Source organism: Acanthochromis polyacanthus, chromosome 15, assembly GCF_021347895.1.
Source record: "Acanthochromis polyacanthus isolate Apoly-LR-REF ecotype Palm Island chromosome 15, KAUST_Apoly_ChrSc, whole genome shotgun sequence".
NCBI classification, from domain to species: Eukaryota; Metazoa; Chordata; class Actinopteri; family Pomacentridae; genus Acanthochromis; species Acanthochromis polyacanthus.
Window position 1 is genome coordinate 6,179,208 of NC_067127.1, and position 23,917 is coordinate 6,203,124.

Consider the following 23,917-nt stretch of genomic DNA (forward strand, 5'->3'; position numbering starts at 1 on the left):
TCCTAATTCATTGTATTTTTTTAATCATGTAATCAAAATTTAGCTTCAGTCACAGATATATTAAAACACTCTTGTCAGGGCTGTCTGTCAATCAAAATTATGATATAGTAGCACTGTTTTAAAGCCACGTTTGGCATTACTCGTCTGCAGTTTCGTGTTACTTATTGTCACATAGCTCTATTTGGATGTTTCTGCAAAAAGGAAACAATCCCAATGTATTGATTCACCCTAATCCTTTATATTATCGGAATATGCAGCTTAAGTGGTGCAAAAATGTATTGTGTGCATTGCATCGGATTTTTTTTACCCCAGTTGGAGGTATGAGCATGTGTACCTGACTGAAAGTGAGAATGTTTTTTGTACGAATGTCTTCTCAGCAGTTTGTTACAATATCACTAATGTGGTTTCCCTTGCAAGTACAAAAGCAGTTCAAAGTGCCTAACATAAAATACACAACACTATTTAAAAGATACTAAAGAAACCATAGTAAATAAGACGTTTTGATTGAGATTAAGCCACAGAATTGCTAGTAGAGTACAACTCAATATTAGGAAGATGTCCCTAATATTTTAATAAGTCTACCCTTTAACACTGAAGATACATTTTGTTGTACATATGCAACAATGTAAATATCAGTTCCAATCATATTTCTCTATTATTCTGTCTTATTGTTTTTATTATTATTTTCATTTTTTTTTTAAATTAAACTATATGTGACTGATGAATGTTGTTTTTTTTCCTCCTGATTTGCAATCCAGCTGATTCAAGGAGGCAAAGGAGAAGCCGTCCGCGTCAGGGCCATTCTCAGATCGCTCATCCCTATTCAGGATCTTGAGGGAGTCATCAGCATCTCTTTTCAAATCCCTTCAGTGTCAAAAGGTTAAATGTTACAAATCAGCCGATATTTCCTCACTGTAGTAAATTCAGTTTGTATTAAGCATTTGCCCTCTGTGGCTTTATTCTGTAGCAATAAAAAATGCTCCGTTTCAGTGTTATTGTAGCTCCAGTAGAAAAATGGAGTGTGGTTGAGGCATCCACAAGAGATCAGACAAAAAAGCTCTAAATCGTGATCACACACATAGCATACACAGATGTACAATACGTTTTAGATTACTATGATTTTGGTCATAGGATTGAAACGTTCCTTTTGCTTTGTTTGTCCAGACGGTCAGTTGGTTGAGCCTGATCTATCTACAGTGTTCTGCCCCGACCACAAGGCAGCTATGGTTCTGTTCCTGGATCGGGTTTATGGCATTGAGAACCAGAACTTTCTTCTCCACCTTCTAGAAGTTGGCTTTCTGCCTGACCTTCAAGCAGCCGTCTCGCTTGACACTGTGAGCACAAAAACATGTTTGGTTTTTTTTGTTGACCCCTTCACCTGCTTAAGAGATTCAGTGTAGGATTCCAGGAGTGACCAGTGACTTAAAAATTGATCGAAGCTGTAACCAAGAACCAATTAAAAATATCCACCTCTTTCTCCCCGTGTCCCTAGCTTCATCAGAACTATGTTATGATATTACTATGACTGCTGAAATATCCTCAGTAGTGATCAACTGCAACTCGAGCTTACAGAAGACTCAGTTTGCTCACTTGTTGAAATCATTTTTGTGTAATCTTCTAATAAGTCATTGAAACATGATAGTATGCACCAATTCTCCAACTCCAATTCACCAACTCTCTTTAAGTGCAATTGTTTTTTTTCTATTACAGGCAGACTTAGGATCCACTGATATGGCCCTGGCCCTCAATAGATACTTGTGCACGGCTGTTCTTCCCCTTCTTACCAAGTGCTCAGCTCTCTTCCTTGGCTTAGAGGATCATATCATGCTGGTTGATTCTCTCATCCAGGCAGTCTACCACCTCTCAAGGGCGCTTAGCTTGACCAAGGCTCAGAGAGACACGACTGAAGATTGTTTGTTGGCTTTGTACAGGTAAAATCTTTCACTGGTATGATGGATCAACAGATAGTGTTGGAGTTCAAGGGCAACAGGTCACAGGATAACACTGCTTCACATAGCATAGCATAACTCTGATGGGACAAATGTTTGTACTTCTCAAGGTATCTGAGTGTTAAATGCTAGAAATTTAAACAAAGAACTTGTTGTTTCTCCCTTGAGAACTGTTATTCAAATACTTCTCTTTGCAGTTACATCCACCATATTTATTTACAACAACATCTGAAATGGAAACCACTATCAGAGCAAATCCTTATAATACAGTGGGGTTTTTTTTAGCTGCATTATCTGCATTCTGCTCTCAATTCATGATTTATTCTGCCATTACTTTACTAAATCCACTAACCTCATTTTCATTCTGCTGTTTGACAAAATCCTATGTTGACAAGACAAACGAGAAACACCAACAAATTAACTGATCCAGACACAACAGTGCACTCTTATTCCCACTCATTATATTTAATGAATCACTGTGAAGCCTGTTTTTTCCCAATTCAGACATAATTTACCAAATTTAATCAACATGCTCACAAATTAATTAACATCTTGCCCATGGCATCTGCTGAATTATATGTGTCATTCTTCCAAGATGTGATAATCAGTCAAAACATTCATTGTGTGTATACGTGTGTTTTTGGCTTTGTTGGATGTGGAGTGTAACTGTTTCTGTGACTAATTCTGCACCCATTGGTGTCCTCAGTAAACTCCAGCCGTCCATAATGCAGCCTCTTCTCCGGCGGCTTGTGTTTGATGTTCTCCATCTCTCAGACCACAGCAAAATGTCACTAAAGGTAGATGCATAAATTGCAGTTAACCACAGTATTGATGGAAATATCTTGATTGATTATTTGTTAAATCTACCAGCTACTCACCAGTCACTATGAGCAGAGGTGGAGGTACTATTCCCAGGCTGGTGGGCAGGGTGACCAGGGTATGGCCTCTGAAGAGGAACTGCACCTGTCTAGAAAGTTGTTCTGGGGGGTGTTTAAGACCTCGGCAAAGAAGGTAAACCATATTGAAGACCTGTTTCAATCTTTATATGATACTAACATAATTTTAAAATTGGAATAAGATCTTCCTGGAGCACCGAAATGGTTGCAGAAAGTGAGAGAACATGTTTTTCTTGACAGAAATTCCTCTATTGATTTCTCACTACTTTTCTTTTCCCATTCTCCTCAAGTCTATTTCAGGAGAAATGGCAAAATGCATTTCTGATGTTCTGCTTCAATGTGCTGCGAGAACCTGAGTGGATGGAAATGTACCACACTTCAGATTAAGTGTTAAATTTTTCATATCTCGGTTTGAAATGTCCCAGTCTTGAACCGACTTGTTGGAAATGTGAGAGACGGAATCAACAAGTCCATCTTCTCTCAGTTCACTTGCAGCACGCACCAAAATATTTCTGACTAACTCTTACCTGAGAGATTCAGAACAGGAAAACAAAAAAATAAGTTCATCAAGTCATTCCAGCTTCTCATGTGACCTCATCAAACAAACTTGGAGCCTGAGCCCACAGCACATAGTACAACTCAATCTATGTACTGCAGCCTAAGTGCACTGTTTTTCAGCTTTCCTTTTTGTTATACTTATAGTAGTTTGATTCTAACAGAAGGTGGAAATTTCAGTAAAGCTGCACAGAATAGAAAACTGGTGACGTAAAATTCCATAGCCGTTAAACTTGTGGCTAATGTGAAATATCACCAGTTTGTTTTGGGATACAGTAGAATATTTGCCTCTCTTGTGTGGAGGAGGTGCACAAAAGTTTGTCAAATTGCTATTAACCGTGGAGCGACATTAAAATTTGCTGTTATTTCTAAACTCATAATGCAATGTTTTTGTTAGTCTGTGCTTTGATCACGTCTTGATTGTTTCATTTAATAATCTATGCTGGTGGTGTACAGAGCCAAAATAATGAAAGCTGTGTCACTGTCTAAGAGCATGCAGACCTGACTGTGTGTTAGATGGCTTTGTGCCACACCTTTCACTTAAATCCAGACAAAAAATGTTATTATTGCTCTTTTGCTGTGACCTGATTACAGAATACCATGTCAACAAGACACTCACTTAAAGTTCAGTTGAAATGGGATTTCTTGAACACTCAATAGTAGTAATTATATTGATAATTGTAATTAATTAAATTAGTGTCCTAAGCTTAAAGATTTTTTTTTAATTTACTGCAAATGCAAAACAGCTGTTGAATGCCAGTTCTGCGATATGCCAAACTTGATTCGAGGGGTAGTAGGAGTACTTTGGAAAAAATCGCATGATCAGTGAACAACGTATTGTTAACAGGGGTGTCTGTGTAACCGAGTTATTGCAGTCCATATAAAGATAGTTTCTAAATGTCCTGACTTAACCTGATCTCCCATTGTGCTGTTTCCTTATATGGCAGTCAGAATAATGTGGAGGATCGAGGCAATTTCTTCAAGTTTCACAGATTTTGGAGTAAGATGACAGGCTGGATCCATTAGACTTTGAAACCTCTTGAATAATTTCACATTTTGTTCTCTCTACATTTTTTACTTTTTTTGTCTGATGTAGCTGTCCATCTTCCACAGTCTTACCCTCATTGTAAGATTGTGTCTTTTGTTCCTTTCTTTCCATACTTTGCTTCCAACACCCCCTTCCTTCTAAATCTTTGAAGCCCTATGAGCCTCAGCTATTCAGGCTGTGTGTGCAGTGCCTGGCTGCTGTGGCCAAGGCCCTGCCTCCTGACCACATGGACCCAAGCTGTTTGTCTCAAATGGAGAAAAAAAACTTAATGGACACAGATGGGCACTTTGACCCCCAACCTGTAGATACCTCCAGGTAGGACACTGACCAGGGATATTTTTATTGATCAGTTGTTGACAAGAAATATATTCAGTATGCATATCTTGAAAATGTCCTGTGCTGCTTGAAGAGAAATGTAAGGTCGAATTTAGTAGATAGAATTAACACGGACATGGAGTACTGTAGTCTGAAAAATGTAAATAGAAACAATAATGTGCAGTTTTAATCAGGTGTGATTCTGTGCTATAAGGCAAAATTATGTTGTATTTCTCTCCCTGTGCTAGTGTGTCTGTGCCAGAGAGACTGGAGCCTGTAGTGAACAAGTATGCAGAGCATACTCATGAGAAGTGGTCACTAGACAAGGTAATATCTCAGTAATTATACTTTACATCTGAATGACCTGTTAAAGTTGACAGAGTAGAGCTGATAACTGTGGTATTGGCCCAGACTGAACCACCTGTGAATACACCTCTGGATAATTTCTCTCCGCGACACTGCCAAACATAAGTCTGTGTGATGTGCTTGACTTAATAAGTCGATGTCTGCATAGTTCCTCGTACATGATTTTTAGTGAATCTCTCTGTTATCGCTGTCAGTTTGCCAACGGCTGGGTTCATGGGGAGCAGCTTTGTGAGAACACGAAGGTTCACCCTCTCCTCAAGCCTTACAGGGCTCTGGCTGAGAAGGTAGAGTGAGAAGTCAGTTTTTATAGTGTGTGTGTGTGTGTGTGTGTACAAATGTTCTTCAATAATGAAAGTGGTGAACTGACGGATCCCAGAAGCACTTGCATAGCAAATGTGGTGTATGTGATATGAAAGATTAAAAAGCTTCGGTTCGTGGTTTTCGAATTGTTACCCCACTGCCTTCATTACAAAACTTGCCACGTTGAGTTTTTGAACTAGCAACATAGTTCAAGCAAGTTTTGCTCTTCTGCTGTTCTTTGATGACCTACTAAGTTCAGTTTGAGATCACAGTATATACCGGGCTTTGCAAAAGTTCTGTTACACGGTTTCATGATCTTTAGAGACGTTTACGTGTCGGAGTGAAAAATTCCATTAAACAAACTGAAAGTTCTACCTTATAGGCAGGTGTCATTAACACAGATTTGTTCTCCGGTGAAGTTGTATCAAGATGGAAGTCAAAAGAGTTGAGATATCTGCTCTCCTTCATGCTGGCCACAACAAGTCTGACAGAGCCAAGCAGCTGAACATCAGCCGGATGACCGTCCACAGAGTCGCGGAGAGGCTCAAGAATGGTGAAGATCTTTCAGATGATCTTTCAAGAACGGTGAAGACCTGCAAAATCTTCACCGTTCTTTAGCCTCTCCGCGACTCTGTGGACGGTCATCCGGCTGATGTTCAGCATGAAGGAGAGCAGATATCTCAACTCTTTTGACTTCCATCTTGACACAACTTCACCGGAGAAAAAAATTTGTATTAAGGACACCTGCCTATAAGGTAGAACTTTCAGTTTATTTAATGAAATTTTTTAATCCGACATGTAAACGTCTCTAAAGATCATGAAACCGAGTGTAACAGAACTTTTGCAAAGCCCGATATATATTTGGGGATTTTCCAGGAGAAGGACGCATACCGCTGGGCCATTAAAGAGACAGTAAAGAGTATGCTGGCCTTTGGTTGGACCATAGAGAGGACTAACGCTGGAGATGCATTTGGCATGCATGCCTGTACACCCAGAGTCTCTCAGTCTGGACAGGTAAATGCACTCATAGATCAACCTCACTTAGCCTTTTGGCAATGATCACATTTGTTTTTCAATCATAATTACAGCTAACAGTTTTTTTCTTTTGAATAATCAGCTATTTGTTGTCTGCACTAGTTGTCTTTTGAAGGAGCATCAACCTTCAGCCCCAAACCTATGGACATGAGCAGCATCATCTTATCATGGGACCAGTGTGTAAGTTATCAGAATACTGTGCACAATGTTAGGCTATGTCAAAACTGGGTTCTGATTGACTTATGTTACATTTTTGTGTAAAGCAAAGATGTATTCACGTTGCGTTGTACCCCAGGATAATTCAAATCGTATTTTCTTGCATATAAGCAAGTTATGCGTATTTGTATTGAGAGTTACATTCTGCTTTTATTTTTTAGGCCATGGCTGAACAGTTGGCTGAAAACTATCACAACTGTTGGGCTAAGAAGAAGAAATTAGAACTGGAGAGTAAAGGTAACAAGAACAACTTTATATTATTCTCCTCTCCTCTCCGAAACAAGCAAAATTGCCCCATTTGACCCATTTTTCCTCTCAGGAGGGGGTGGCCATTTAGTGCTTGTACCCTACGACACACTAACTGCCAAGGAGAAGACCAAATTCAGAGAAAGAGCCCAAAATGTCCTCAAGTTCCTTCAGCTCAATGGTTACACTGTGTGGAGGTGAGTAAAGAATAAGCTCATGATTGCACAATGTCAGTGTGATACTATATGTATTAGTTTTAAAGCAATAAGGTGCTCCATTGCTTTTTTTAGCATTGTTTAGAAGGCGTCAGCAATCAGAACCTGGTCTCTTTTTGTAATAACCTCAAGTACAAGTCACTACCTGCAATACACCAAAACTGAATAAGATAATTGCATTGCCTCCTTGTCTTCCTGTTTCATCGTTGCTTAGAAATTCTTGCAATAAAATACATAGTTCAGATTACACTGTGCTTTTTGTTATTTGATTTCACTCTAGGGATCGGAAGACAGTGGAAATGGACTTTCCAGCCATGACCAACTGCTTTGGCTATGCTCTGCTTCAGCGAATGCTGTCTCACACTGAGGAGGCCCAAGAGAATGTGCTGAAGCTTGGTAACATAATAGTGTATATGAGTGCAATGACAAAAAATAAAAACATGCAAGACTTTTGCAAACCACTGACTTATGCGTAGTTAGTGTGATACTGTAAGGATTTAAACATATCACTGGGCCTTGTAAGTGGACATTGAGTCTTCACAGATTGTTTTTTAAATAATGACTAACTGCTGTCAGGAAGTCTGAAGGTAACTTTTATTAGTACCACCATAGAATAGTTAACACCAGTTTTGAGTGTGCAAACCTGTCTTGTGTATGTGAATATTCTGTAGAAACACATTTGTTATGTACTATACATATACTTAATAATAATACAATGTTTTAGTGCATATGGCTGATTAATCAGTGTTTTTCTTCCAGAGATGATGCAAGCCAGAGGACAGATGTCTAAAGGAGAGAAGGCTCCACACCAGCAACCAATAATATTTTTTCACAAGGTTTGCCTCAGCTCAAATGCATATCTGAACACAGCCGAGTCTACCCTCCGATAAGAAATCTGACATTGATTTAGCCCCTTTCCAATTTCATTTTACCAGTGCCATTTTATTTCTTCTCATTTCCCTTTTTCTTATGTCATTTACATCAACTAATTAGTTTTGTTGAATGGTTGCCATGGGAAACCCCTCTAAGTAAAACCTGTTGTGGCTGTGTAATTTATTTAACCATTTTAGAAATCCATGTGGGCGTGTCGATTGCCATCAGGACATTGATTAAAGCTTCCCACACTGCTGTGCCTCCGAGGAGGCAGCAAATAAAAAGGGTTTATTTTTCATTGATGGGACCCCCTGAGTCAGACCCAGTCAGCCAAGACCGTGAACAGTGATGCCTCACATCTCTACACCCCATACCTCCCACTCAACCGTACTCTCATATGGCTACGCATGCCTGTGTCTGTCTGACTGTTCGTCTTCTGTGAATTGGCAGAGCTTCATACTTGTCGGGTTCATCATTGAACTCATGTTAAACAGGCAGCAGGCATTGCTTAATGTTTGGGAATGTTTAAAAAAATTCTAGTCATGACCAACAGAGTTTGAACTTTCAAGCTGAACTGGGGAATCGAAGTGTTGAGCAAGACTTCTACCGTATATTTGATCTAATGGTGCTCGGTGCATAAAAAAAGATCTGTTGGAATTATTCCCCTCAGCAAATGTTGGGAATGCGTTATAGCTTTAATGAAGTCGTGGGATAAGCAGGGGCACTATGTTTGTGATGTTGTCAGATATAGTTTTTTTTTTTTTTTCAAATTAAACTGAAGCTAGTCTGAAAATTTAGGAAAATGTTTGGTTTATAAAGTAACTATTGTCTCTAATGTATTTCTTCAGGTTATCCTTCCTCTTTTGGAACAATACATGAAAAACCATCATCTATATTTCCTGTCTGCTTCTCTCTCCTCAAGTGAAAATAAAAGTCATGCGTCAAAAAAGGAAAAGGAGATGGTTGCATGGTATGTGTCACACCACACAAAATATACCCCTTTTTCACGATTTATTTTAAATGTTCTTGTAGGTAAGGTTGTTTTGGATTGCTTGTTCTGCATGATAAATGAACAAAAAAAAAGCCTCATCATTCTGTGCTGTCATTACTTCTGATCTGCAATTACTTGCCCACTCCTCTCTCCTCATTATTTCACTTGTACTTTCTGCTCACATCCAGCCTCTTTTGTAAGCTTGCAGCTCTAGTAAGACACAGGATCTCACTCTTTGGTAAGGAAGCCGTGGAAATACAGCTTATTCAGACATTCATTTATTCCTTTTGTTTATTATTTGGTTCTCCACAACTGTGTCTATTTAGTGTTCAGATTTTGTCTCTGCTTCAATTACAACATAGTTGTTAAGGTTATCTGACTCATGCTTACTTATGTTTGTTCGGCTGCTACATTTGTTTTGCCCGTGTATTTATGCTCATAATTTGAATACAGTGTGTTTTTTCTCAGGAAACGAAGCTGCTTCAGTTGCAAGTTGCCTTCATGTTCTGGCTCAAGCCCTTGATGCCAGGTAGCTAGATGGCACTACTGTCACACTCTGCTTAAATCGATCTTTTCGCTTTGCCTGCATTCACATCAGTGTCACACCACCATGTCTAAGGATGAGATGACTGGTGTAATTGAGCCACTGATACACCGATGCTATCTAATTGTGGTTGATATCACTTTTACTCCCCGAGGACAATGCCTCTGAAGCATGACTCTAGTACGATTTTTAGCTCTGAAGAGACTGGTGCCATTTAGACTTGTCTGATGGATAGATTAGCAACTGATTTAGTCCATTCATTAAAGCCAGCCAAAACAAATGCAGCGTATAACCTGTAATATATGGATTTTGAACACTTTTCATTAATATTGTTCATTTTACAATATCTATTTTTGTAGAAAACACCATTGAATATTTTTTCAATTACATGTGTTGAATATTAAGAAATGTTTCCAAATCAAAGAAATTGTGTTTTGTTTTTTTCAACCTTTCTTCCGAGGACATTGATGAAGTCAGCCCCAGAGTCTATCCACACATCTGTGCATTCATACTTTGAGGCAGCTTCAGCTGATTTGGAGATGACTTTGGAAAAGCTTTCTGAGACTTTAGTCTGCTTGCCTCAGAGTAGGACTCAACTGACCAGAGGAGCACCCAGAATCCTCAACTACATCACCTCAGTTCTGATCCCCAGCCTCACTTCACTCTTCCGTCATCTTGGCAACCAGAACTATGGACCTGATCTCCTGGGTAAGGGCTACAAATTAAAACACGCGGTTATAAATGTAGCTTGTTGAGATTGCTTCTTTTATCATGTCGGCATAGTAAACATACAGCCACCATGCGCATTTTAAGTAGTCTCATTCATTTACTTCCATATGCCTAGGAGTTGGATGAACAGCTGGGAAATCACTCGGGGACTCCCTCCCCTCAACTCCTTACCTTCCACTTCTTTGAAACCAGCTCTCATTAAGTGTTAGTCGTGACCACAGAACAGCAGGACCAGATTGTCTCCTTCACTAATGTCCTGACCTTCCACGAATCATTAATCAGCAGGCATCCAGCTAGTCCATCACTCTGTGATTGAATGCTATCAGCTTTCGTACTTAGTATCATTGGCTGTTTCTGAGAGAAAACTGAGAGAGGGATCTCCGCTCTGAGTCTTACCTTGTCTTTCCAGTTGGCGGTATCCAGGTGTCCTGTTACAGGATCTTGAACAGTCTCTACTCTCTTGGAACCAGTAGCAGCATTTACATGGACGGGTATTTCTTTTATTGTGATTTTGCTACTGCTCAGTTTCATGTGTTTACAGGCTTTGTTTAAACAAATTGTGTATCTTCTTTAAATGTTTACTAAACAACTTTTTTTGTACTACATTTACAATTTATGATCTCAGAAATTATGAAATATATTATCCACACATTGTTGGCCTTACATGTATGTGTTAAGAAATGCATTAAGTCCAGAGTAAGATACAAGAAAAATTTAAAACCTGAAACACTAAGAAAGCAGCTTGTGAGTAGACATACGTTAGCAAAACTACCTTAAAGAATTTAGTAAGATCTGAACATTAATCAGTCATACCGTTGTCCATGTTCTACCACTGCATTTCCATACAGGCACAGGTCAGCAGCAGGTTCTTGTTTGGCAGCCCTAACTGGGGCTTTTCCAGTATGCTTCCTGGAGCCAGGGCTAAACCAAAACAACCCTTACTCCATCTACAATATTATGAGTGCAACTGAGAAGAAAGGTAATATAAACAATACATGCACGCTGATGCTTTTCAGAGTTATCCATTTAATGTTGGACACCTTCAGTGACTCTTGCCTCTGTTAGACCAGGGGCTGCCAGATCAGGTGGAGGACATGTGTCCTCTCCTGCCTTCTCTGGGACAGGCATTCTGGGAAGTGGAGGAATTGGCAGGAGCTGGTGCTGGAGCTCGCCAGACGCCATACATCCATGTCACAGAGGTCACCTTGCCCATGTTGTGCAGCTACATTTCCCATTGGTGGCACTGGGGCCCTGAGGGCCAGCCAGGCAGCTCAATCTGCACCTCTGTCATTCCTCAGCATGCTAGTGACCTACTTGGCCACATCCTCCGCATCATCCACAACCATGTGGGTGCTAGCCAGGGTGACTGGATGAAACAGCTGGCAGGTATTCTGGTCATCACAATCCTGTGCTTGTGGTGTGAATATATATATGTATATATGTTTCACATCAGTAATGAATGCTCTCAACATCTGTCGTTCATATTGGTCAGTTTTTTCTCAGCCCATCCTATGCAAAGCCCACATCGAGCTGTTAAAGAGCCACTTCCTGCCACTGATGGAGAAGTTGAGAAAGAGAGCAGAATGTGTGTCGCTAGAGGAGGAGCAGATGAAAGCCGAGGGGTGTTGTACCTCTGAAGCAGAGCTACAGATACAGGAGAAGTTCACTGTGCTGGTCCGAGACCTCTATGCCTTCTATCCCCTCCTCATCCCGTTTGTGGATTCTAACCGGTAGGGCATTAACCAAAGGAACTTAGATGTGGAGAAGTAAGCCCATGTTCTGAGGCTAGAAACTTAAAGTATTTATAGACTCAACTGAAAGGGAAACTTGTTTTTCTGTGTTTTGTATGAACATAAAACCTTTAAGACTCCAAATGTGCCATGTTCCTGTGTCAGGATGATAAAACGCCTTAGAGATTGATTTCAACAGCCACTGGTAAATTGAAACGGTAAAAAAATACAGAAAAAATAACCATGTTTTGGCGCTACAAAAAGAACAAAGCTCATGGCATGATGTACTTGTTCTAGTTATTTGAGGCGTATGTTAAGCTTTACAGGAGCAAATTCTGTGATGTTAATGTGTTTTGTGCCGTCTTGTTTCAGGGCCAGATGGCTGAAAGAGCCGAACCCGGAGGCTGAGCAGCTGTTCAGCATGGTGGCAGAGGTCTTTATGTTCTGGGCCAAATCTCATGTGAGAATGACAAATAGTGTTTTTAAGTTATTCTTTTCACATCAACACTATACAGGTGAATATTGGACCACGTTTTATTTCACCTGTGTTTTTTTTTTTCCAACAGAATTTCAAATGGGAGGAGCAGAATTACGTGGTTCAAAATGAAATCAACAACTTGGCTTTCTTAGTCAATAATGACAAAATGTCCAAGGTCAGCCATATTTATAATTTAATGTTTTGATTATGCACGCACTGATCGGAAAGAACTGCATCTGTTACAGCAGTTGTATGGAAATCTCAAAAATATTAGACTGTCAGAAAGTTAAAATATCTTCACGACTCTCCAATACTCAGTTTGACCATGACAAGAGGAGGATAAAGCGGAAGGGGCATCGCTATTCCACACAAACCTCTCTCATTGTGGCTTCTGTAAAGAGGCTGGTACCTGTGGGACTCAGGGTTTGTTTTCCAGTTGACCAGAGCCTGATCATGTTGGCTAAAAACAGCTTCTCTCAGGTCTGTTGGAAATATCAATACTAAAGACCATCTCCATTCAAAACTATCTTGCTTCTTGTGGATGTGTTTAGTGCACAGTCCAAAAACATACACATTTTGCGATCTAGTATATTTCATGTTGGCAATTTTTTTCTTTCTACAGAAGAATACTGAAGATGAGATTCGAGAGAATATCTTCCATTGCCTCATACAACTTCAGAGTCAGGTAAGGGCAGTCTATACATTGGGTGTTATAAACAACTGTACCCTATGTAAGTATGAATGCGTACCTCTGTGTTACAGCATATTATTGAGGATTATATTTCTTTGATTTAATTGGTACAAAGTGATTGTTTGATTTCCTCTTCTGGACTGTCCTTAACAGTATATTTTTATACGTCCTGTAGACATTCTGTGTATTCATTGACATGCAACTTTTAATTTGTGCAACAAATGTCTGGTCAATTAAACTGGAGAATGCTCTCGTAGCCTGTAAAATCCAGAGCTGTATTTGTAATCAGCCCAGTCATTGACTCATTGTTCATCAGAGACATGAATGTGACATACTCACCACACTGTATGAAATATGCATGCAGCTTTTCCTTATTCATAAGTCTGTGATAACTATGTTTATTCATAAGTCAGTGATGAAAATTTCTGCTTTGTGATTAGCATAAACAAACTTTTTAGAAAAGAAAATGGATCCTGGTTTTGCATAGCCCTTGAACTCTCCTTTGTTGGGTTAATGAAGTTTTTTTGCTGTGAAATGGTGGGCAGTAAGATTTCATTATATGAGAATTCAACCAAGGAAATTAAAAGCAATACAAAAAAGAATATTCTGGACAACAGCTTGATTCCTTTATGATGTTTATTTGCCCAGTAATCCTATTCAGTCATTCCTTTGTGCATTTTGCTGTGTTAAAGGTGCTTGATAATTCTTTTTTTCTCATTGCAATAAATCTTGTTTTCCAATATTTGAACTGAGTGGCTGAAATACCCGCATCTTGGTGCAAAAGAAATCATACTTTTCCTTTGTTTGTTTTTATAGGCGTCAAACAGCTCGTGGCAGGAGATCGTTGCAGAGCATCCCATGCACCTTGGGGCCATTGATGATGCACAAAGGACTGTAGACAGGATTCTAGAAATAGGTCGAGTCCTTTATTACCTGGACCAGGTGAGCTTTTCCATTCTGTACAAAACAAATCCCTGATTGACTTTGAACAGAGTCCCCGTTCTTGGCTTTCGTGTCCACTGTAAATAACAGGACATTAAGCGCATCCATCCTCTGCCGTCATACAGTAAAGAATTGTGTTTGTTCAGTGAAGTGAAGACTGCCCTGGTGGGAGTTTGTGTTTCTGATGTGCCTTATTTTATTTATAAATTCTGCCACGAGGATTATCTTTTGTGGTCGTGTTTTTATCTCTAACTACAGGATGGGCGTGACACAGAGCTGCACTTTAGAGTGATTTCCAAGAGCTGCTTTTTTTTTTTTTTTTTTAAATACAGCCCAATAGTACCTCTGAACTCCCCTGTCTTGTTCAATGTTGACTTGAAGGACTGAATACAATTTCTGAGCCAAACAAAAACCTGCTGGCTCATCCTATGTGTACATTTAAGACAAGAGGGGGCTGTTCACTTGATGCCTGTTCACCAAAACTCTGGAATGAGCTGCCAAAGGAACTCAGGCTCGCCAAATCAGGATATTCATTTAAATCACTAATTCTTATCCCCTTGCATGTGGATAATAATAACGATCATTTAGCTGTCTTTGGTTTTGGGTTCAGGTGGAACACCCGCAGAGAAGTAAGAAACCTGCATGGCACAAAGTCTTGTCTAAACAGAGGAAACGTGCCGTCGTGGCCTGCTTAAGGATGACCCCCCTCTATAATCTACCCAGGTAATAAACACCTCAGTACACACAAATGCTTTGCACCCATAAAATTGCTCTTAATTGTCAGTTTAATTGCGTATTACGTATTAGAGAATATTTTTCACTAAATGAGCCCTGATAGAGGTGGACAATATTAATTATAGGTCTTGCAGGTTTTATTTTCTCGTTTGTGTGACTGGTGCTGTCAGAGCTTCTGAAATGATTCATTCAAATTTTGACTTCAAGAGGAAGAAGGAGGGAGGAAATATAATACAGTGAAAGGTAACGTTAATATTGAGTAATGCTGTTATGGATGTTTGATGATTTTTTTCCACTTCAGTCCGTAGTATGAGTAGCACCATGCAACTACAGACTTTTTTAAGGGTGTGTAATGACAGCTCTGCCCTGTGCAGAAGGTGAAACTGTGATGGAGAGATAATGTAAAACCTAATTAGGTTTCAGAGCCACATACAGCCATGTCAGGTCCAAAGGGAAACTACCATTAGCATATGAAAATCCTGTGGCTCTGTGTGCTTTGAGGTGATTTAGGAATATTATTTTGGTGTTTGTGTCTTGTGAGTTATGGCTGTAGTGATAAGTGCTCTTTGCTCTCTGGTGGAAATAACATCTATCACTGTGGATATTTACAAGAGCCCTTGATGAAGGAAATAATGGATCTAATGAACGCTCTTCTAATATTTCTTTGTGTTTGCCTGTGCTCTGTGTTTTTTTTTTAGTGTTCTATTTGCATTTTTTAAATGATGATAAGAAAAATGCAAATCTCTTGTTTCTTCGGCCTTTCCTCGTCTTCCTCAGGCACCGAGCTGTCAACCTGTTCCTCCAAGGCTACAATAAGTCCTGGATATCAGCTGAGGACGGCAACTTTGAGGAGATTCTTGTGGAAGATTTAGCTGTGAGTCTAAAAGCAAGCAGTGAAAATATGTCTGTAATAGATAGATAGATCGAGTAAACCTTTATTAATCCCACAGCGGGGAAATTTACAGTGTACAGCAGCAAATAGAACATATACAGGTGGAAAAAGTCTTATATTTTGAATTGCTTTCAGGTTTGAAATACGGCATTCTGCCCCACTCAGTTCTTGTCCAGGAAATCAATCTTAAATCTTACTAATTTAAATTAGATAAACCAAAGCCTTACGGCGGCTTTTGTCATTTTGTACCTATAGTTCCATAGATTGCTCTTGGCATATGAAAGAATTTATTAATAATATACATAATACACATCCTAAAATTAGCCTCAGACTGGATGCAATTTTGAGCTGCATTCAAATTGTTGTCAACCAAACCATATATTTAGGAAACCACTGCTACTTTCCAGTTTTTTCAGCTTTTTTTCTATTCTAATATTGGAGCCATCTCAGCACCGGATACATCCAAGCAAATAAAATATGTGTGTTTGAGTATACTTAATTTTGTTGGGTTTTCAGGATGGACACTCTACATTTTCTGGTTAGAAGTAAAACATACAGTACAGACTTCAGGCAGCAATGGCAGAATAATGAAGTATGTGCCGACTAGAATGTTGTCAGGTGAACACATTAAACATTTAGAATTGATTGAAAACATGAATAAATGTTTCTGAGAGTCAGATCTCCTAAATTAATTTTTTTCTCTTTCTTGTACCTATAAACATCATGTAGTGTATGTTAGTGTGTGTTTGCAAGAGAGCAAACCTGCAGTGTGTCCACTTTATTCAGCTACCAGAAGCTGTGGATGGTTAGTGTGTGACACTATTTATGGCCACGCAAGTCACCTGAACCTCTCTCTCTCTGGATTGCAGAAAGGTGGAGTGATAGAACTGTGTGGAGGTGACAAAGGGGAAGAAAAGGATTTAGAAGAAGGTGCCAAACCAATCGATCCCCTTCTACAACTCATTACACTCTTCAGTCGAAGCGCCCTGACGGAAAGCAGGTGTGTGTGTGTTCGTTATAAAAGATCGCATGCAGTAAAAACACCCCAGTCTGCTCTTACTACTGGTTAAACCCATCGCCAGGAACATCAATACTAAACTAGTCAGAGCATGTTTTTTTCTTTTGTGCAACATCTGTGGCCGTCTTTATCTAAAAGCCTGAAATCTGTTTCAGTTCTTTCCAGGGCCTCAAATCTAACCCCACCCTGCAGAAATGTTTGCAAATACGATGCTTTTTGTCTTCTGCATTATTGATCTTCAATGCATCTGCTCAGACGTGGATGCATAATGGTTGGATTCTGTATCCAAACACTGCTGACAGTCTTTTGATGTCTTGCAGCATTCAACAATGTAATCAACTGACCAGATGTTTCCAGGATGCTGCATCTGTCCATAACTTGGCATACAGTAATACTGTCTCATTTGTTTCCCTTGTTCACAGTAAACATGGAAATGACAGCCTCTATAAGTCCTATGCTGCTATTATGGCCAGGGTAAGAAAATGCAGAGAATTATCTCATTAGTGAGATCTAAATGTTTGTTCATGTGTTGCAATGAAGTGCGGGATTTTACGTTTGCGTTTTATTACGCCTCCAAGGAACGTGGCAGAGATATGTGATCATCGGCGTACGTTTGTCCGTCTGTTAGTCTGTTAATCTGTCTTTGTGTGCGCCGTATTACTCAAAAACGGAATAACGGATTTGGATGAAATTTTCAGGGAAGGTCAGAAATGATCACCTGATTATGTTTTGGCAGTGATGTGGCTTGTAGTCTGGATCCATGGATTTGTCAAAGATTTCTGTATGATTACGAGAGAGCGCCACGGCATCACTGTAACCATGACAACAGCTGCCTGCTGATGATCACATGATCCTACTACAAATCAAATTGATGTGGACTTATTGGGACTTATCTGTCTGAAATCATACGATGAATGAGGAGCCTTGGCAGAGTACTGCGCTCTCTGAGTGCGTTTCTTGTCTGTGTTGGTACACTGTCAGGAAGTTGTGCAATAATATAATATAAAATCATTTTCTTACTTTTGCAGGCTGGAAAAAAAATCAATATGCAATAAAACAAAAACTCCTATTCAGGAGCAAGGTGCCGTGAAATTGTGAATTTTACATTTATCCTATGAGGATTTACTGTATTCTCTATCTTTTCTTATATTACGCCCCTGCTTTGTGTGTTTGCTTTCCTAGAGTTGTTGCAGAGAGGGTGATGACAGTGAAGAAGAGGAGGTGGAAAGCTTTGAAGTGAGTGAATGAACATTAAAAAATGCATGCTTAATGTGCTTTGTTTACAGGGTTTAACTTTGTTTTGCCTATTTTTTCTACTGTAGCAATAAAAATATTATTGAACATTTTAAGTTATGTTTTATTATTATGTCTTTTCTATCAAGTCTGTACAATAAATACATGAATGGATATTTCTGTGGCTCAGGAGAAGGAGATGGAGAAGCAGAAGTTGCTTTACCAGCAGGCTAGGCTGCATTGTCGTGGGGCCTCTGAGATGGTCCTGCAAACCATCAGTGCCAGCAAAGGTAGGAAAGATGAACAAGTGAAGCAAGTCGGTCATGTTTAGTGTTGTCTGTTGCAACTTTTAGTAAGTCGTTGCTTTTGATAAGGCAGTAGTAAGTCAAAGACTTGATATTTGCTGAATACCGAATAGATTCAGTAGCTGAGAAGTGACACTTTTCTTTGTAAATCAGGTAATGCTCAACCTCCAGATGACTTGAACCATTGGTTGATTAGCCATTTAGTGTGCTTTGCCCCTTCCTTCAACTGTGCATCATTCAGTAAAAAAATCATTGGAGTCAACATTGCATATCCTGTTTTTGATTAATTTCAGGTATGATGGGCTCCATGATTGCCCCTACAATGAAGCTCGGTATTGCTATTCTCAACGGAGGGAATGCCACTGTTCAACAGGTATGATAATGCATTAGCCTCTCCCTAAAACTATAAAAGTTGTTGCATAAACTCTAGAATCCCTCAGAAGGTTTTTGGTTTTTGAGGTGACAGATCTTTTAAGTCCTGCAAGTTGCGATTTAGATCAGACTTGTTTCTGCACTCTCCCTGTCACTGGTTGGTAGTTTGTCCCTCCTTGCCAGCTGTCGGTACACCAGCAGCACCTCATAAGCTTTGCTGTTTCAGAGATGCTCTGACCCAGACTTCTAGTCATTATGATTCAGCTCTTGTCAAAGTCTTTAAATCTTACCTGCATCCAACACTGAGAACCAACTGTTCACCTCCACGTTTGTTACATTAATGCTTTTCATTTCATCTCTGAGTGGATGTAATATTTTTGGCTCACTGCTGAAAATTTATTGACTAAATTGAAGCTTTTAAAGTCATGACTCACTGCATACCTATCATTTGCTTAGAGGACCTTAACTTCCTAAAATTGCTATTTTTGTTCAAATGAAGGGCCCTCTTCAGCATATTTAAATCATATCACTTTACAATTCATTGTCTTTTTTACAAAGATGGTGTCTTGAAAAAGAGACACTGCGGCCAGCAGGATTATAAAAGATCATTTTAAGCTAATCATATCTGCTTCAGGTGAGAGCCCCCTCCATTTATCACACCTTGTCTTTGATTCTTTTGTTTGACAGAAAATGCTGGATTATTTGAGGGCGAAGCGAGATGTTGGCTTCTTTCAGAGCATGGCTGGACTCATGTGGTCCTGTAGGTGAGTGAATGTAGAAGAAAGCCTTGTCAGATCTCACAGAGGCTGGGCAGGCTTTGTGTGCTGAGTGACAGAATGGTAAGAGTGCAAAAGCGTTGCTCATCCTTTTGTATGTGCGTGCACTTCATGTTTTTCTATCCAGTGTTCTGGATCTGAATGCGTTCGAGAGGCAGAACAAAGCAGAGGGATTAGGCATGGCCACGGACGAGAGCTCAGGTACTGTATTCAAATGGAAATTGAAAAAAAAAATCCATTACTGTGAATCCATGTCATAGCACAAAAACCAGCTGTGAGATCTCTGGCCTTGAACATACTCTACATTCACACTCCAAATTCCTGTTGTTTTCTTTGTCTTGAATAATAAAAAGATATCTCCTTTCACTCCGTTGTCACCAATTTTTTGCATATCTTCCCTCTTCCTATATTCTGTCATTCATTCTGTTTAACCCCCATTGTAGTGTTACTTTAATCCTTTTTATTATTTTTCCTTTCATTTGTTGCCTTTTTCTGCCCATTTTTCCCCCCAGGAGAGAAGGTGATGCCTGACAAAGACATAACCTGTGATCTATTCCGTTTCCTGCAGCTGCTCTGTGAAGGACACAACTCAGGTTATTTGTCATATTCTTTTACCAGTTTGCACACTGTCACAAATCTCACAAGAACTCTGATGTCTTTGAAAAAATAGAAACCACATTTTACAACTGTGTTACAAAAAATTGGAAAAAAAGTTTCTTGGTTAAATTGCAAATTTGGTAACTAAGCACTGATTGCTGCTGTGGTGTCACCCATCGGTTTTCTTTCATTGCCAATCAAGACATTTTGATTATTAAATACAGTCCAGTCATCATGCTCATTTTATGTTATATATTTCTGTGTTAGATTTCCAGAATTACTTGAGAACACAAACAGGCAACAACACCACCGTCAACATCATCATATCCACTGTGGACTATTTACTAAGAGTACAGGTAAGCCTACTGTGATCGGTTTTCCGTTGCGATGTTGGACTAAAGAAGTGAACTGAACTATCCTGAATTCTATTTATTGCTGAGAGCTGACTGTAGAACCATAATAATTTAGTGACCCCTGTAACTTTTTACTTGGGCACAGTATGAATACAGGTCCATCTGTTGACAGATACTTTAAACATAAAGTCATTGTGATGCTTAATCACAATGAATTTACTTTGAAATTCTGTTTTGTCTTTTAAAAAAAAACTTCTTTTTTTTTCCGCGAATACACCTTTTTTTCTTCCTGTGCCACACTGCAGGAGTCTATCAGTGACTTCTATTGGTACTACTCAGGGAAGGATGTAATTGATGAACAAGGTCAACACAACTTCTCCAAGGCCATTGAAGTGGCCAAACAGGTCTTCAACACACTCACTGAGTACATACAGGTCTGTCTGTTTCCAATACATGTTCTAGTGGCTTTCTTGTATTATTCTGTGAGCTCTTAAATGTAACAGCTGCCTAAATATATACAATACTCATCAAAAGCTTTAGACACCAGAAGCGAACAGATGATCCTTTCAGATGTACTGCCTCTTAACTTCATGCAAACAGCAGTAAACTAAATAACTGAAATCAATTCAATGCTCGACTGACGCAATTATGTTTAAATCAGGCCTCTGAGGTGGCCACACCATTTGTTGCAGGACTGCTTGTAATTCTTGTCACTGAATAAGGTTGTTTAGGACTCTGGCTGTACGTTTGGGGTTGTCGTCATGCTGGAGAATGACTTTGTTGTGGTTTGATGCCTCCCTCACAGTACACTCTAAGAATGGCTGAGAATTTTAAGGGTTCATATATGGGCATCTGAAGTGACATTTCCACAGTATTTCCACTAGCAGCTCACATGATCAGTGTGTTCATCCAGGGCCCGTGTACTGGGAACCAGCAGAGTCTAGCTCACAGTCGTCTCTGGGATGCTGTTGTGGGGTTCCTCCATGTCTTTGCCCACCTGCAGATGAAGCTGTCTCAGGTATAGCTCATTGATCCACTGACACTGAGATTGAAGTATCTTTAGGTGATACTGTAGGGTTTCCACCCCAGCAGTCCTCATTTCTGTCTGCTTGCAATGTTACTATCAAACATGCTGCTGGTAATGTGCTGTCTTAATACATACATTAAATGAAGACATGAATAGAAGAGTGTGCTAAAAATGTAGCTGTAAATATATTTTGTTGTATACAGGATTCAAGGCAAATTGAACTTCTGAAGGAGCTCATGGATTTACAGAAGGACATGGTTGTGTTTTTGCTCTCCATGTTAGAAGGTAAAAAACTGCTGTTGTTTATGACAACAAATGCATTAGTTATCAGTTATCACGGGTTTTCTCCTCCTTTCAGGTAATGTCGTCAATGGAACTATTGGGAAGCAGATGGTGGATATGCTGGTGGAATCATCGGGCAATGTGGAGATGATTCTTAAGTTCTTTGACATGTTCCTCAAACTTAAAGACCTCACATCCTCAGATGCCTTCAGAGAGTATGACCCTGATCGTAAAGGCAGCATAACCAGGAAGGACTTCCAGAAAGCCATGGAGAATTGCAAGCGTTTCTCCCAGACTGAAACTCACTTCCTGCTGTCCTGTATGGAGGCTAATGAGAGTGACATTGTGTATTACGAGGCCTTTGTAGATCGTTTCCATGAGCCGGCAAAAGACATCGGCTTCAGCATCGCCGTCCTCCTCACCAATTTATCTGAGCACATGCCCAATGATTCAAGACTGAAAACATTCTTGGAACTGGCAGAGTGTGTGTTGACGTACTTCCAGCCCTATTTAGGACGCATTGAGATCCTTGGCAGTGGGAAACGCTTCGAACGTGTCTACTTTGAGATCAGTGAATACAGCCGCACACAGTGGGAGAAGCCGCAGGTCAAAGAGTCCAAAAGGCAGTTCATTTTTGATGTGGTCAATGAGGGCGGAGAGAAGGAGAAAATGGAGATGTTTGTCAATTTCTGTGAGGACACAATCTTTGAGATGCAGCTTGCTGCTCAGATATCTGGCTCCAACACTGGAGAGAAGTGTGCTGGGAAAGAAGTGGAGGAAAAGTGCGAAGGAGGAGGTCTGGGCAATAAAGGAATGTTTTTCTTCCATTTTTGGTGGCTATTGCTGACATCTCTGCTTTCTGTGAAAAACCTGAAGACTCTGATGAAGATGACTCTAAAGGATGTCCTTGTGTCAGTTGTTTTATTCCTCAGATTGATTTGTATGGCTCAGGTCAAGTGCATTTGTGTTGTAACTCGCAGCATCATATACGTGCTGTACATCATCTTCGTTAGCGGTGGGCTCATAGAAGGAGCCAAAAGGGCGAGGATGTCGGACTTGCTTGGTGGAATCCTGGAACCAACTCTTGATGAGGTCATGGAGCTGCCAAGTGGTGTGGATCGTCTCAGGAAGTGCTCTGCCAGTTTCTCGTCCCAGAGAGAATTGAGGGAGATTGGGCAGGTGGCAGCTGTGACCTCCCCCAGAGAGGTGGACGTACTGTCAGACATATTTGGGCTCAAACTGAAGAAGGAGGAAGGTCAATATAGATTTATGACACAAGACCTCACTGCCAGTCTGACTGACCTGTTCAACACAACCTCCAGAACAATTGCCACTGCTGATATTTCTGACAAGCATCTGACATCGGTATGAACTGAGACATTTTTCATTTTTGGTTTTTCTTTATTGCTCATTGTGTTGCACTTCTTAAAAAAAAATTATTTTGTTAGTGTGTTTTGTGTCCACCTTTAGCACTGTTCTTTGTTTGTACTGCTTTGATCATCTACTGATTGATATCAAATTTTGATTTTTGTTTTGTTTAAATTTTCTGACACCAGTTTAAAGACCACACAGCCACAGAGGAAACAGCTGCAGATGAGGAAATGTCTGAATTGAAGTGAGTCTCTTGTTTCCCAAAACAACATGGAAATCAGAACGGCTAGAAATCTGATGTCATCATTCAAGATATTTCCACATCAAAATAAAGCTGTTTGGCCTTTCCCCTGTTTGTCTATGGATTATTTGCAGAGGGAAGACATCTGAGAAGAAAACCGGGAATAAGAAAGCAAAGGCAAGATGGAGAGCTGAGAAATGTCCTTATAGGTCAAAGGAGCCACAGAACCAACATTCTGCCCTCTGGGAGATGATAAGCACTCATAACAAGAGCCTGCTGGTAATATACAAGCACACTCAACATGTTTGTGCATGCATCCGTACACTTTCACAGATAAGGATGCTTACTTTCATTCACTTAAATTTGCATACATATGAATAGCAGTACGTAAGCAGTAGACACCTGAATGTTTCTCTCTTTTTTCCCAGAACTGCTTTGCGAGGAATTTTTATAACATGCGCTTGCTGGCTCTTTTTGTCGCCTTTGGAATCAACTTCATCCTTCTCTTCTACAAGGTGAAAGTGTGCTTGTGAGAGAAGTATCTGTGCTTGTGTGCTTCCTTTTTCTGTTGCTTTATACTTGCACAACACTACATT

The 23,917-nt window shown here is 39.8% G+C and overlaps 1 protein-coding gene across 1 annotated transcript in view; it reads left to right on the forward strand.

The window, feature by feature from the left end:
- ryr2b (ryanodine receptor 2b (cardiac)) overlaps positions 1–23,917 on the forward strand; it is a 64,356-nt gene that overhangs the window by 27,552 nt on the left and 12,887 nt on the right. Inside the window, exons 46-90 of the mRNA XM_051960076.1 lie at positions 759–879; positions 1,165–1,334; positions 1,711–1,931; positions 2,656–2,746; positions 2,820–2,960; positions 4,600–4,763; positions 5,012–5,090; positions 5,324–5,413; positions 6,306–6,443; positions 6,567–6,644; positions 6,842–6,917; positions 7,000–7,123; positions 7,422–7,537; positions 7,901–7,977; positions 8,863–8,984; positions 9,194–9,243; positions 9,474–9,534; positions 10,010–10,257; positions 10,688–10,769; positions 11,127–11,257; positions 11,344–11,664; positions 11,771–12,008; positions 12,381–12,468; positions 12,575–12,661; positions 12,805–12,966; positions 13,109–13,171; positions 13,994–14,119; positions 14,730–14,842; positions 15,632–15,728; positions 16,616–16,746; positions 17,187–17,238; positions 17,947–18,000; positions 18,188–18,287; positions 18,596–18,675; positions 19,362–19,438; positions 19,578–19,651; positions 19,963–20,043; positions 20,315–20,403; positions 20,706–20,834; positions 21,314–21,418; positions 21,631–21,712; positions 21,786–23,074; positions 23,266–23,324; positions 23,456–23,600; positions 23,750–23,836. Coding sequence (XP_051816036.1) covers positions 759–879; positions 1,165–1,334; positions 1,711–1,931; positions 2,656–2,746; positions 2,820–2,960; positions 4,600–4,763; positions 5,012–5,090; positions 5,324–5,413; positions 6,306–6,443; positions 6,567–6,644; positions 6,842–6,917; positions 7,000–7,123; positions 7,422–7,537; positions 7,901–7,977; positions 8,863–8,984; positions 9,194–9,243; positions 9,474–9,534; positions 10,010–10,257; positions 10,688–10,769; positions 11,127–11,257; positions 11,344–11,664; positions 11,771–12,008; positions 12,381–12,468; positions 12,575–12,661; positions 12,805–12,966; positions 13,109–13,171; positions 13,994–14,119; positions 14,730–14,842; positions 15,632–15,728; positions 16,616–16,746; positions 17,187–17,238; positions 17,947–18,000; positions 18,188–18,287; positions 18,596–18,675; positions 19,362–19,438; positions 19,578–19,651; positions 19,963–20,043; positions 20,315–20,403; positions 20,706–20,834; positions 21,314–21,418; positions 21,631–21,712; positions 21,786–23,074; positions 23,266–23,324; positions 23,456–23,600; positions 23,750–23,836 — 6,309 coding nt within the window. The remainder of the gene's footprint in view (positions 1–758; positions 880–1,164; positions 1,335–1,710; positions 1,932–2,655; positions 2,747–2,819; positions 2,961–4,599; positions 4,764–5,011; positions 5,091–5,323; positions 5,414–6,305; positions 6,444–6,566; positions 6,645–6,841; positions 6,918–6,999; positions 7,124–7,421; positions 7,538–7,900; positions 7,978–8,862; positions 8,985–9,193; positions 9,244–9,473; positions 9,535–10,009; positions 10,258–10,687; positions 10,770–11,126; positions 11,258–11,343; positions 11,665–11,770; positions 12,009–12,380; positions 12,469–12,574; positions 12,662–12,804; positions 12,967–13,108; positions 13,172–13,993; positions 14,120–14,729; positions 14,843–15,631; positions 15,729–16,615; positions 16,747–17,186; positions 17,239–17,946; positions 18,001–18,187; positions 18,288–18,595; positions 18,676–19,361; positions 19,439–19,577; positions 19,652–19,962; positions 20,044–20,314; positions 20,404–20,705; positions 20,835–21,313; positions 21,419–21,630; positions 21,713–21,785; positions 23,075–23,265; positions 23,325–23,455; positions 23,601–23,749; positions 23,837–23,917) is intronic.